The 14299-nt window shown below is 41.2% G+C and overlaps 1 protein-coding gene across 1 annotated transcript in view; it reads right to left on the bottom strand.

Annotated features, from left to right (window-relative positions):
• The window catches only part of HTT (huntingtin), a 990576-nt gene that overhangs the window by 655414 nt on the left and 320863 nt on the right, over window positions 1-14299 (bottom strand). The window contains exon 23 of the mRNA XM_030191138.1: window positions 1883-2003. Coding sequence (XP_030046998.1) covers window positions 1883-2003 — 121 coding nt within the window. The remainder of the gene's footprint in view (window positions 1-1882; window positions 2004-14299) is intronic.

The following is a 14299-nucleotide window of genomic DNA, read 5'->3' as shown; positions in this document are numbered from 1 at the left end:
TTCTGAATATGTGAAGTGTAATGTGTGTGTGGTATGCTGGTGAAGTGTGTGGTCCTCAGCCCATATTGGTCAGTTGTCCTGGACTTTATAGTGCAAGTTTGCAGGTGCAAGTGAGGTGGTCTTATTCAGTATTGGCCAGGTGAGCCCTCTAGTAGAGCAGGGGTTCTCCTTGGAACATTGCAAATTTATTTCTATCACCTTTTTGCTGGCGAAGAGGGACATTCTGCATGTTGGATGGATGACTCGCCTAGTCTACCTGAATGTAGCTCACCTACAGTTAATACTGAGCAAGATGTCAGCTAAATCCAGAAAAAAAATATTCAAGCCACTCTCGGTGCACAAGCTTGTAGAATTGCCTTTCACCGGCCTGAAGGAATTGTGTTCTTTTAAGGAAACTAGAATCAAAGTAATTTGTTCAGAACAATAAAAAAATATAAATAACTATGTGTACATGCTTTATTTATTTCAACTGTTTCACACTTGGATTGTGAGATTAATCATTAAATTTTTTTGTTCTACTTTACCTTGCAATTGACACTTTTAATCCATGAACAACCCTATATATATATATATATATATAACTATATATAACATAGTAGATGGCAGATTAAGACCTGTACAATCCATCCAGTCTATCCAGTAAGACAAACTCATTGCACAAGGTATGATTTGATGCTACATATGTATACTTGATCTTGAATTTTCCTCGACATTTTCACGGCACAGAAGTCTGCCCAGCACTGGCCTTGTTCTCCAACTTCTGAAGTAGTCATTGAAGCCCCACTTCAGCTGATCCAAATCTGTTCAGCCACGATCAGGGCACAGACCATAGAGGTCTGCATGGCACTGACCTTGTTCTTCAGCTACTGAAGCTGAATCTGTCCAGGCATGATCAGGGCACTGACTGCAGAAGTCTGCACAGCACTGACTTTACTTCCCAGTTACTGGTGGTGCCATATAATCACTGCTAAGCACACAGTGTGCAGTGAAAATAACCATTTGTTTAGTTTTTTGTATCATTATTAAGCTGTTTTGTGTTTATACACTTTTTTGTTTTGTTGTTATACTTTTTTTTCAATGGCACAACTAAATAAGAACACTGAAACAGAAATACAAGACCCAGGCTGGCTATAGTAGACTCTCAAGAAGTGGAGTAACTCCTCCTGGAAGGCAGTGGTCGTAGGTTCATGACTGGCTTCTGCCTGATAGCTGTAACACTAGAAAAAATGTTGAAATTTAGGAGGGAAGTTACCAACTTGGGCTACCGTTAAGATGGGTTATTTTACCACAAGTTGTGCTATTTTAACACAGGGTCTCATTGCATTAAATGGGACCCTATGATAAAATAACCCATTTCAATGGGCTTTTCTTTAACTTCCCTCCTTAATGACATTGGAAGGAAACCTATCATTTTTGAGTTAGATATATTCCCCATGTACAATAAATAATGTAGTTAGATCAAACAAATTTATGTATGTGCGGAAGGAGGGAAACAAACAGAATTGTCATTAGAACACTGAAATGGATTGATTTTAGTAAATCAAGAGTTCAGGTAAGCATAAGTTATTAACATATCATTCAACAATTCAGCACCAAATTGTGGTACTTCACTCACATCTTGCATTCAGCATTGTCCCAACAATCTTAACCTTGGCAGTAGCACATCAAATCCCATCAAACCCCAACTCTCCTGTCCCTAAACCAATGAAATTTAGCAAAACCATTTCAGATTAATGATAAACTATCAACACTGTATATAGTTTGGTATGTATACTTTGATCTTCAGCACCATAATTATACTTTAACACTACATTTTTAGAAGGCAAATGTTCCATCATCATCATAACAATGTATACAGGTTGAGTATGTTAATGATACTCACTGTCAATGCCCGTGTAGTAGATGTTGTCAATGCATGAGAAATTGCAGTAATAACTTTTGAGAGGTTGTTTTCCACACTAACATCTGTTGGGCTTTGTAGCGTGTTATAACCTCTATAATTTCTGAAAAGAAGTATGAATAGAAATGTATGCATAAATAACAGAGACATATAAAATATAAAAATCATACTACATCATGTAATATGAAAAGCAGAGAAAATTTTAAAAGTTGTTTATTAGCTAACCTGTGAATCAGTTTAGAAGAACCACCATAGAGAAACAAGCAACTTACTTACTGATTGACATGTTTATTTTTTTCCCTTCTCGGATTTTATTTGTGTATTATATAACCTCAAAATCTGTACTGAATATAAATGATTTCAGGGGGGGGGGGGGTTCCCCACTTTGTTTTGCTTTAGAGATTTGGGATGGTGGTATAATCAACAATTGTTTCATTTCGTTCTAAACCCTGCTAATTTTAAATATAGGGTTATGAACACTGAGGTGTTCCACATCCTTATTCTCTCAGTGTTATTATTTGTATCACTCAACTCCAAGGTAGTTTTAGCAGTTATTCATTTACAATTCAGTTACCCCAATATTGACTGGGAAATGACATATTGTGACATATTAGAGTGGTCAAGTCTCTATATACCATAAATGGATGTTTCATGCAAATGGTCATGGAATCAGCTAGAAGGAAGAACTACTCTGTATCTAGTTTTTAGTGAAATGCAACATTGGTGCAAGGGGAAAAGGTGATGGATCCACTTAATGACCCTCTAAAGTCAGCCCAGCCTGGGCGAGAATGAAGGAAATGCAGTCTACTATCCAACTGGATAAAATGCATTTACCGATGGCTGCCCCCATCCTGTTTGGGTCAAATGAAACAAAAAGCTGGGTGGAATGTCAATGGGCTTTAGTCCACTCTAGATAGAAGGATAAAGATCCAATGTGGGTCCAAGGTATGCAATTTAGGTCGACTTTAGAGATAGTCGTCCCCGATTTTCTGCAATAATGGAAACCGAGGATGGCCATCTCAGAAACAACCAAATCCAAGCCATTTGGTCGTGGAAGGAGCCAGCATTCGTAGTGCACTGGTCCCCCTCACATGCCAGGACACCAACCGAGCACCCTAGGGGACACTGCAGTGGACTTCAGAAAAAGCTCCCAGGTGCACAGCTCTCTTACCTTGTCTGCTGAGCCCCCCAAACCTTCCAAAAAATCCACTCCCCACAACTGTACACCACTACCATAGCCTTTAGGGATGAAGTGGGGCACCTAGATGTGGGTACAGTGGGTTTGTGGTGGGGTTTTGAGGACTCATATTTACCACCACAAGTGTAACAGGTGGGGGGGGGGGGGATGGGCCTGGGTCTTACTGCCTGAAGTGCACTGCAGTACCCACTAAAACTGCTCCAGGGACCTGCAAACTGCTGTCATGGAGCTGGGTATGATATTTGAGGCTGGCATAGAGGCTGGAAAAAACATTAACATTTTTTTTAGGGTGGGAGGGGGTTGGTGACTACTGGGGGAGTAAGGGGAGGTCATCCCCAATTCCCTCCGGTGGTCATCTGGTCATTTAGGGCACATTTTTGTGGCTTCGTCGTAAAAAAAAAAAAAAAGGACCAAGTAAAGTCGTCCAAGTGTTCGTCAGGAACGCCCTTTTTTCCATTATCAGCCGAGGACGCCCATGTGTTACGCATGCCCCAGTCCCGCTTTTGCTATGCTTCCGACACGCCCACGGGAACTTTGGTATTCCCCGCAACGGAAAGCAGTTGAGGACGGCCAAATTGGGCTTTCGATTATGCCGATTTGGGCGACCTTGTGAGAAGGACGCCCATCTTGCGATTTGTGTTGAAAGATGGGCGCCCATCTCTTTCAAAAATAAGCATGATAGTAACCTATGGAACTCTGTAAGTCTAAGTGCTTTGAAAATGAGCACCAAAGACACAAAAACAAAACGTATAACATAAATAAAAACATAATTTGATTGGAGGACCAACTGAGATATACAAGTGAAACAGAACTTATTAAAGTTCTATTAATAGACATGTGTGCAGAGGCTTATAAATGCAAACTTCCATAATCCAACAACATACAAATATAACTGTAGACATAAAATGTATTAAATAAATGCTCAAAGGGGTGATCACACATAAATATAAAATTAGCCGTGGAAATGAATATGTCTAAAATATAGTTTAGCACACGTTTGTAGAGGAAAGTACAGGATTCCATGAGCCAACAGCATACAGATATAAGTATAGATATAAAATTCATTAAATACGTAAAAGTATAATCATACATTTGACATTAAATGAGCATCTAATTAGTCCATGAAAAAAATCAATGATTGCAGAAAAAGGGTGTACGAGCTGCTTCAAATGAACAGTGTTATGTAGTCAGATAGGGACAGAATACCAATTATATATTAAAATTATGTGCCCAATGCTTCCCTAATATCAGAAAAGAAAAAAAATGACTGCCCTGGAAATGTGGTGTGTATATATGTGGGAAACTCTATGTGGCTAGCTTCTGTATACTTCTGACTTGCCTCTGTGCCCAATGCGCCCCCTCCCCCAAAATCAGAGAAGGGGGAAAAAAAGACTGGCCTTGAAATGTGGTGAGTATATACGTGGGAAACTCTATGCGGCTAGATTCTCATAAGCAGAAAATAACCAGCGTTTCAGTAATGCTACACCAAAAGAGAGATAGGGATAGTTATGAAGAGGACTAGAGGGTATATCGCGCCTAACAAAGAATGAAAAATAAGGATATAATGCCTGAGTAAAGTGTGCAATAGTGAACTGTGATGGAAATTAAAACCCTTCACTGATGGTAAACATTTCTTTGTGCAGAGCACAGATATGAAAATGAGAAATACAGACATGCTTGAAAAAATTGCAGCCCGTTACAAATGACAAAACCAAAATAGAAAAAATATGCGGAAACAAGCCAAGGGAGAAAAAAGATCCGAGCGTGGGCAGAATGAAGCATAAGTGTAAAGTAGCAAGTGGAAATAAACACCTGGCTAAAAATGTATTTATTTATTAGGATTTATTTACCACTTTTTTGAAGCAATTCACTCAAGGCGGTGCACAGTAAGAATAGATGAAACATGAGCAATAGGCAATTACAGAAGTAAAAATATTCAAATAACAATACAAAGTATGGCATAGTATACTACTTACAATGTCAACACAATATGTAATAGAACATTTTAACTGATAGTGAAGGGTAAAGCAAAGATGGAACATATTGATAGGTAAGAGAGTAAGAAGAGTTAGAGAGCAAGGTGACTGATTTAAAGTAAGTTGCACATGAGGTCAGAGAGAGATGGTTACATATTATCTCAGCTAGGGTAGAAGTGGATAACCACGTCCTGCTACAGTATGTGCAGCCTGTGTCACTCCTTGGTACGTGTCAGTGACACTAAGAAGTTAGTTACTTCTTCCATTAAAGGTCTGGTTGAAGAGTCAAGCTTTTACCTGCTTCCTGAAGTAGAGATAGTTTTGTGTTAAGCGGAGCCTTTCGGGCAGTGCATTCTAGAGTGTGGGGCTACTCCGGAGAAGGCTCGCTTGCGGGTATCACATTGTGTAATGTCTTTTGGAGAGGGTGTGGTTAGTGATTGTCCTTGAGAGGACCTTAGTGTCCTTGGCAGTGTGTGGAGGACCATCCCATTCTTCAGGTATGCAGGGCCATTTCCTTTCAGGGCCTTGAAGATTAGAGTTTTAAATTTAGCCCTGTATTGTACTGGTAGCCAATGAAGTTTTTGCAAAAATGGTGTGATGTGGTCACGTTGCTTGCAACCTTCTATGAGACTTACTGCTGCATTCTGAATCAACTGGAGCTGGTGAAGGCCCTTTGTAGTCAGACCATTGTATAGTGCATTGAAGTAATCTAGTCTTGATGTTATCATGCATGCACAACTGGTATAAGATTTATCTTCTCAATGTAAGGAGAGAGGCAGCGTAGCTGTCACAAATAGCAGAAGCAGATCTTGAAGGTTGCTTGAATTTGGGGAATCAGTGTTGAATCTAACTGTATTCCAAGGTTCCTGACTTGTGACTTGAGGGGGAATTCATACTTCCCAAAAGGGAGCTTGATGTCAGGTATGTATCCACTTGTGTTAGGGACCCAGAGAAGCTTGGTTTTCCTTAGGTTCAGGCAAAGTTTGTTGTGTTAGCCCATTCTTCAATTGATGTTGAACAGGTAATCAGTTTATTCAAGGCTGTAGGTAAGTCAGGTTCAATGGGTATGAGTAGCTGCACATCATCCACATAGATGTAAAGTCTCATAAAACAAATCAAGTGCACAGTCCGGAGAATACCAGAAAGATAAGAGTGCTCTGCACGAAAAGGAAAGAATTTATGCTATGATGTAGTCCAGGGATTGGCGCCAAAAGGAGTATGAAGCCTGTGCATACATATACAGTGTTCCTTCAGGGCATTAGTGCTGGTGAAGAGTGATACAGTCAGTGGTATGCTGGAGCCGGCTCGCAAGAGCCAGTTGTTAAATTTTCTTCCGATCTGCGAGCCGGTTGTTAAAAAGCGCGAGCTGGCTCTCCTCCCTCCGGATCCAGCCCCTCACCGACCTGACTCTGAGTCACCCTGCCTTGTCCTTCGAATTCTTCGGGGCAGGCACTCTTGCCTGCCCGCTGCCAGCGCTGACTCCCCCCCCTGCCGGTTCGCGCTTTAAAAATGGCCGCCGAGACTTCCAGAGGCAGCCTCGCTGCCTTCTGCTGAAGTCTTGGAGGCCGCCCTTGTAAGTCTCGGTGGCCATTTTGAAGCGCAATCCGGCAGCGGGGGAGAGTCAGCGCTGGCAGCGGGCAGGCAAAACTGCCTGCCCCAAAGAATTCGAAGGACAAGGCAGGGTGACTCAGAGTCAGGTCGGTGAGGGACCGGATCCGGAGGGAGGGAGAAGAATTCGCTGAACAACTCGGGAGGTGGTGGCAGGGGAGAGAAGGGAGTCGCTGGGTATGGGTGCATGCAGGGCAGGGGAGAGGAGGGTCGCTGGGTATGGATGCATGCAGGGCAGGTGAGAGGAGGGTCGCTGGGTATGGGTGCATGCAGGGCAGGGGAGAGAAGGGTCGCTGGGTATGGGTGCATGCAGGGCTGGGGAGAGGAGGGTCACTGGGTATGGGTGCATGCAGGGGAGGGGAGAGGAGGGTCGCTGGGTATGGGTGCATGCAGGGCAGGGGGAGAGAAAGGTCGCTGGACATGGGTGGATGGAGGGCAGGGGGAGAGAAGGGTCGCTGGACATGGGTGGATGGAGGGCAGGGGAGAGAGAAGAAATGCTGGACGTGAATGGAGGGGAGGGAAGAGTGAGGAAGGAGATGAGATGAGGGAAAAGGAAGAGAGGAGAAAAACTGCACATGGATGAAGAAAATAGGCAGAAGCTGAGGACCAGAAATGAAGAAGAAAGGAGGAAAGGAAAGAAATAAATGGAAAGGAAGCCCTGGAAACGGAGTTAAGAGGACAGATAGCAGCAGAATCAGATACTGGGCCAGCATGATCAGAAAAACAGTCACCAGACAACAAAGGTAGAAAAAAATAATTTTATTTTCATTATAGTGTTTGGAATATGTTCACTTTGAGAATCAGGTGCTCAACATTAAAAGTTTATATTTATTTACTTATTTATGGCATTTTATCGCACATTAAACATGAATTAGATTGGAACCTGTGATCATTTAATTTTTTTGTCCTGGAGTAATGCATTGCCACCCCCCCAGGCTCTCTCTCCCCAGCTATAGCCAGCTCTGCAATATGGGGGGGGGGGGGAGCAGAGGGGGACCGGGGAGAGAGCCTGTTGTTCAACATTTACCAGCACACCACTAGATACAGTATAATAAGTACTATGACTAAAAGTAATTCCAAAGACTGTCTGACCTTTTGGTGCGTTAGAACAGCCTAGATGAAGTGTACAAGACACATATCTGTTTCCCAAACTAGCGCGATCATTGTTTGAACGTGGCAATGACAATGTAAAATCAATATCTACTATTAAAAACCTAGGTGGAATATATGGTTGAGAATACACTGAAATTACTGCAAGAGATTCTACAAATAAGCTTAAAACTGCAGCTGATTTGTAAAGGGGGAACGGGAGTGCTGAGGGTTGTTTCCTTTTGATTGCAGGAAACAGCTCTCAGATACCACTCTCACTCCCCTTTTACAAATCGGCTGCAGTTCTATGCTTATTTGTAGAATCTCTTACAAATAGTTTCAGTATATTCTCAACAATATCCATCCACGCAGGTTTTTAATAGTAGATATGATTTTACATTGCCACGTTCAAACAATAATGGTGCTACTTTGGGAAACAGATGTGTGTCTTGTACACGTCATTTAGGCGGTTCTGATTCACCAAAAGGTATACATTTTGAACCAGTTCCCTCTGAAGAATACATATGCTTTACATTAATGCATGTTTTTATAAGTTCACTGACTTATATCACCGTTTTTTATGTTTAAATCTATTAACTTGAAGAACAAATAATACACGCAGAATGTTGCCATTCAATAACAATAACAGTACAATCAACAACTGCCACTGTAGCAAATATCAAATAATTTTTCATTTTTATCCCCCAGCAGCCCTCCCCCCACCCCCCCTTCTTAAGCCCTCTTATGACTGTTACTCAACGTCATTGTATATATATTCCCTTCCCCATCCACCCAATCCCACCCAACTCCCTCTACCTTTTGAATCTTAAGAAGTTGCTCAATCTAATATTGTGTAATCAATCTCTCCAATATATCCTCGCAGCCCAGTAGATTATACACCATGGAAGCATCAGTCCCAGTCACTGTGTAGCTGCAGCTAGGGTTCCATGTGATAAATATCGTTAATTGAATGGGAAGTTGTTGTCTCTCCTCACCTCCCATTCTCCTATTTAGCCCTGGGCGTGGAACCCCCTTCTCCCCAATAAGGCCCCCATGATCAACATATTAATTAACTAAACCCCCTAAAGAGAAAAACAAAAAACAAACTATAAACCATTTAATACTAAACTTCGCGCACGTGACGACAGGGTCTGAATGTAAGGTCTCTAAATCTCCAGAAAACGTGTTCTTTTCTTCGGAGGGGTTCCCACCGCCCTGCGTTCATGTAGTAATAGATCATGAAATCTATTTCTCCAATGCCAGAACTCTGGAGGGTCCACACTCAACCACCCATTCAGAATCAATTTTTCCCCATCAGGCAAGGTTTGCGGATCAGTTGTTTCTGACTTCCTCGTTGGAGGGCAAAGAGCTCATATTTGTCAAATATAATCCCCATAGAAGTGAAGCTGATCCGAGAATTTACTAAACTCTCCAAATACTTTATTATCTTTTGCCAATACCTTTGTACACCAGGGCACTCCCAGAGACAATGATAGAATGTACTTTCCCTCTGCTGACATTTTGAGCACAGCAGGTCTGGCGCCCCCCCCCCCCCCCCCCCCCCGCCATCTTAAATACCTGTGGTTTGGTCATATAAGCTCTGTACAAAATTCGGAATTGACATTCCCGCAGAGTCGCATTGACCGAAATCTCAGGTATACGGGACACCAACTTTGTATAATCTAATGCCAGGCTGGGTCTCTGCATATCCCGTGCCCAACGTGCAGTGAGTACTGCCGTATTTTTCTGTGGACCTATTACCCATAATAGCTTGTGCAGGCCTGATATTGAGAGCCGTTCCCAAGGTACTGCCTTGAAAAATTCCCTGACTTTCTTCCCATGTCCATTATTCAACTTTTCCATGATCAGGGACTGAATGTAATGAGCTAGTTGCTGATATGCGAATTCATGGCTGATAGTTATACCCACCACCAACGCACCCAGATTTAACAGACCTCCTCTTGTCCCCAATACATGTTCCAACCTCGTAATTCCCAGACATGCCCACCTTCGAAACACCTCGTTGTCTGAACCAGGCGGAAATGTGGGGTTGCCTTGTAAAGGCAAGATATCTGAGATATCCTCTTCCAACCCCCAATATCTATTTAGATCTCCCCAAACCACCCTCATTGGTTCTAATAATAGGCTACCCTTAAATTTATTCGGCACCATACTCCGCGGACCATGGAGTAAATAATGTAAATGAAAAGGCGCAAAAAAGCCTGTTCCAGCTTCCGCGGAGTGAAATCCTGTCTAACTAACAACCAGTGTCCCAGGTTTCTTAACAAGCACACTTGGTTATATTTTTTAATATCTGGGAGCCCTATACCCCCCATTTTCCAAGAACCTACCAGCATTTCCAGTGGTGCCTTTGACTCCCCCCCCCCCCCCCAAATAAACTGTCTTAAATACTTATGAAATTGCTTGACATCTTTGTTTCTCAAACGTAGGTGCAGAACCTGTAGTATATAGAGCCACCTGGGGAATTCTGCCATTTGAAATAGCTGGACCCACCCATGCAACGTAAGCGGTAATACTGCCCATTTTTGTAGCCTATTCCTTATATTATCCAGTAACCTGGTGAAGTTAAGATTGTAGAAAGCCGTCGTATTCATAGCCACCTGTACCCCTATGTAAAACATTCCTTAGCCCACTTTAATGGAAATTCTTCCCCTCACTCCACCCGCACTTTACCTATAGCTGTTAATGCCAGAGATTTTGAAAAATTTATTTGAAATCCGTCAAAGTCTCCATACTCCCGAAACAAGTCCAACAGGGCTCCTAGGGACTTCTTGGGGTCTGTAAGATGCACCAGTAAATCATCCACGAACGCGATAACTTAAACCCGGCCGAACCCCATGTGACTCCTGCGATTTCCGGGTGAGACACAATCTCTCTTATCAGTGGATCCAGCGCCAGGACAAACAGTAATGGGGAGAGAGGACACCCCTGTCTCACTCCTCTCCCTATCGAAAACGTTGGCGATCTTTCATTATTGATCCATATAAACGCTTGGGGGTTTGAGTAAAGAGCCCCTACCGCATTCCTGAAAAATCCCCCAATACCTACTTTCTGCAGGACTTCAAACATGAACTGCCATACCACCCGGTCAAAGGCCTTCTCCGCATCAAAACTTACCAGCAGAGAAGGCCGTTCCTGCTCTTCCACTCTCTCTAAGGAAGCGATAAGAGCCCTTACATTACTTACCGCCGATCTGCCCTTTACAAACCCCACTTGCGGTGAGGCCACTAAGTCTGGAAGCACCCGGGCTAACCGGTTCGCCAAAATTTTTGCACAAAGTTTAACATTGCAGTTTAACAGGGATATCGGTCTATATGATCCCATTTCCTCCGGGTCTTTACCTGGCTTTAGCAAAACAATCATTTTGGCCATATTAAAGGTCTCAGGGACCTTTCCTGTACCAGCCATAGAATTAAATAAATTTAACAAAGGTGGGGTCACCTGTTCTTGTAGTAATTTATAAAAGGCCAAGCTATATCCATCGGGCCCTGGTGCCTTGTGTATATCACTCTGTTGCAAAGCCAGTATTAACTCCCCCTCCCCAATAGGAGCATTAAGATTTTTTCCCTGCGTGGCTGATAGCTTTGGGAGATCAATGTTATCCAAAAATAATGCACTATCTGGTATTATTCCCTTGGGCTACCCATACATGGCCGCATAGTAATGCCGGAAGCTCTCGACTACATCCTTTTCAAGTCTAACCACTCTGCCATCATGACTCTTTACTTGTAAAATTCTGGCCACCCCTTTTTTCCCCTTAGCCAACCGGCCTAGCAAAGTCCCCGCCTTATTCCCATACTTGAACAGCTGATGTTTGTAATACTATATCACCGTGTTTTTGGGGTTTTTTTTTTAAATACCCACTCCGGGATTTTTAATTATTTTTTTTATTCTGAATTTTTATGGAATCACTTCTTGGGGCATAAGTGTCAGCCTTTGGAATTTCTTTTAGTCATAGCTTTTATCATACGATATCACTGTTCACAGGCACTAATGCCCCGAGGAACAATCTGTACATGCACACTCAGGTTTCATATTTTTGGCACCAATCCCTGAACTATGTCATAGCATAAATTCTTCCATTTCCATGCAGAGCACTCTTATCTTTCTGGTATTTGCCAGACTGTTATAGAAAAATCACAAAGTGTCAGGAGTGTAATAATATAAAGAAAATCAATAAAATATGTATACCACTCCAATTATACTCTCTGAAGTGAATGCAAAATTATGATATTTACTAAATTTTATAAAGTAGCCTCAATGGCCCAGGGAACCATGTTTAGTTTAGGACTCCACTGAATTGGCCGACATCATGGGCTCCTCCTCTTTTCAGAAAAAACCACCGATACTAAAAAACTCCCTCTCTCAGGGGAGAAAAAGATCAAGTGGATAAAAAACGGAAAAGAGGGGTATTTTATCAAAATATCAATAAGAGTGCACAACACCACAGCGAGTGTTAATGGAAGTAAAGGAAATATATTTACTTCATAAACCTTGATATTAAGAGAACAGAGAGCACTATATCAAACTGAAACCAATGTATCTCGGAGCTACAAATGTTTTTCACTTTGAGATGAACTTGCTTGTATAAATATGTTTAACAAATTACTTATCTTTGAGGCAAAATAAATTGGCCTTTTTGAAAGTTCAACCCATCTGGTTCATCTTTTTGTAATGCTCTCAATCATCAATCCATAGTATCCTGTTTGTATAGTCGTCAGTCTCTGGTTGTTTTGGTATTGAAGTTAAGTTGTATAAGCGTGGGTAATACTTAGAGAAGTATTAAATCTCGCTATGTCTAACAGGGTTTCTCGACAGCCAGGGACCCCACTGTTTCGCAGTCTTCATCAGGAGAAGTTTCAAAATTAATAGAAATTACATTCCTTTCTATCCATTGCGAACAATGATTCAAAACATGGCGTCTGTTAATATAAGACGCCGGTGTTTAAACTCCACCCTCTTCAAGAGGCGTCACTGTTTGTTTGATCCAATCAGCAGTCTAAGTTTAGATCTTCAAATTTGCATATCACTAATTTCAGTCATTTTAAAGCCTTGATGTCAACTATATATCAGAAAAAGATATTATATTTTGAATAAAAGAGACTAGACTTTAACTGAAACTATATATTACATGAGAAAGAAGTTGTCTTGATTTTAAATGAAATTCATACTTTTAAATATGTGCTTTTAAATATATCACACACCTTGTGTTTTCACTCGCCAATTACTAGTTGAAAAATGCTGTACAGCCAATGAAAAGGTTATATTTGACCACAAGAAAACCTAACATTTTTCAATAAAATGCTTCCCATTCAATTGGTCCATTAAGACCATTCGGGTGTACAGTTCTTAGGTGATAAATCCATTTCTGTTCTTTCTGCCGCAGAACTCGCGAAATATCACCCCTTCTATTATTGTTTGCAAGTTGTTCAATTATTAAGCATCTTAGTTGGTTAAATTCATGATCATTATCAGTACAGTGTTTAGACAAAGGCATGTGCATTTTTCTGGATTGAATGGCGTGCTTGTGTTCCGAAAGTCTAGTTTTAAACATTCGTTTCGTCTGACCTATATATCGCAATCCACAAGGACATGTGATTAAATATATCACTGCTTGGGATTTACACGTTGTCTTTCCTTTTAAATAGATCCAATCCTGTTTAGCTGTGTCCCAGAATTTGTTAGTTTCATCCATCACTGTACACATAATACATTCTCCACATTTCTTATGTCCCAGCAAATCATCATTCATACATGGACTGTCAGTTCTAACATCCGAGTGGCATAGGACATCTGACAAATTAGCACGTCTTGAATATGATATCATGCATTGTTGTTTAGCAAGCATATCATGAGTAGATAGAATATTCCAATTCCTACGTATAATATTGGCAACCTTAGGTGCCATCGCTGTATATTGCATCGTACATACTGCTTTTTGATCACCTTCATTTCGTTTTGGCTGAATTGCAGATTCTAACAAATTTTCACGATGGTTATACAGAGCTCTCTTAAATGCATGTTTCACAATTTTATGAGGATAACCTCTTGCGGTCAGTTTATCTTTTAAACAAACGGCTGATTGTTTATATTTCTGTGAAGAATCACAGATCCGTCTGTATCTTAAAAACTGAGCGAATGGAAGGTTGTTCTTAATGTGAATAGGATGCATGCTGTCATAAAGTAATAATGAATTACGGTCTGTAGGTTTCATAAACACATCAGTTTCAAATTTGTTGTTATTCTTGTAAATCTTCACATCAAGAAAACTAATCTCACTAATGTGAACTGTATGTTGAAACTTGATGGTAGGATGGCATGAATTCAGATTTATCAAAAATAAATCTAACCTTTCCAGAGAAGAATTCCATATGATGAAAATATCGTCAATAAATCTCCACCAACATTTAATAAATTGAAATTCAGGAAGTTTATAGATCACATTTTCCTCTAAGTGAGCCATGAATAAATTAGCCACTGATGGAGCAAAAGCTGCTCCCATAGCAA

Source organism: Microcaecilia unicolor, chromosome 2, assembly GCF_901765095.1.
Source record: "Microcaecilia unicolor chromosome 2, aMicUni1.1, whole genome shotgun sequence".
Classification (NCBI taxonomy): domain Eukaryota; kingdom Metazoa; phylum Chordata; class Amphibia; order Gymnophiona; family Siphonopidae; genus Microcaecilia; species Microcaecilia unicolor.
The sequence above is the reverse complement of the archived record's forward strand: the minus strand, read 5'-3'. Positions and strand labels throughout refer to the sequence as shown.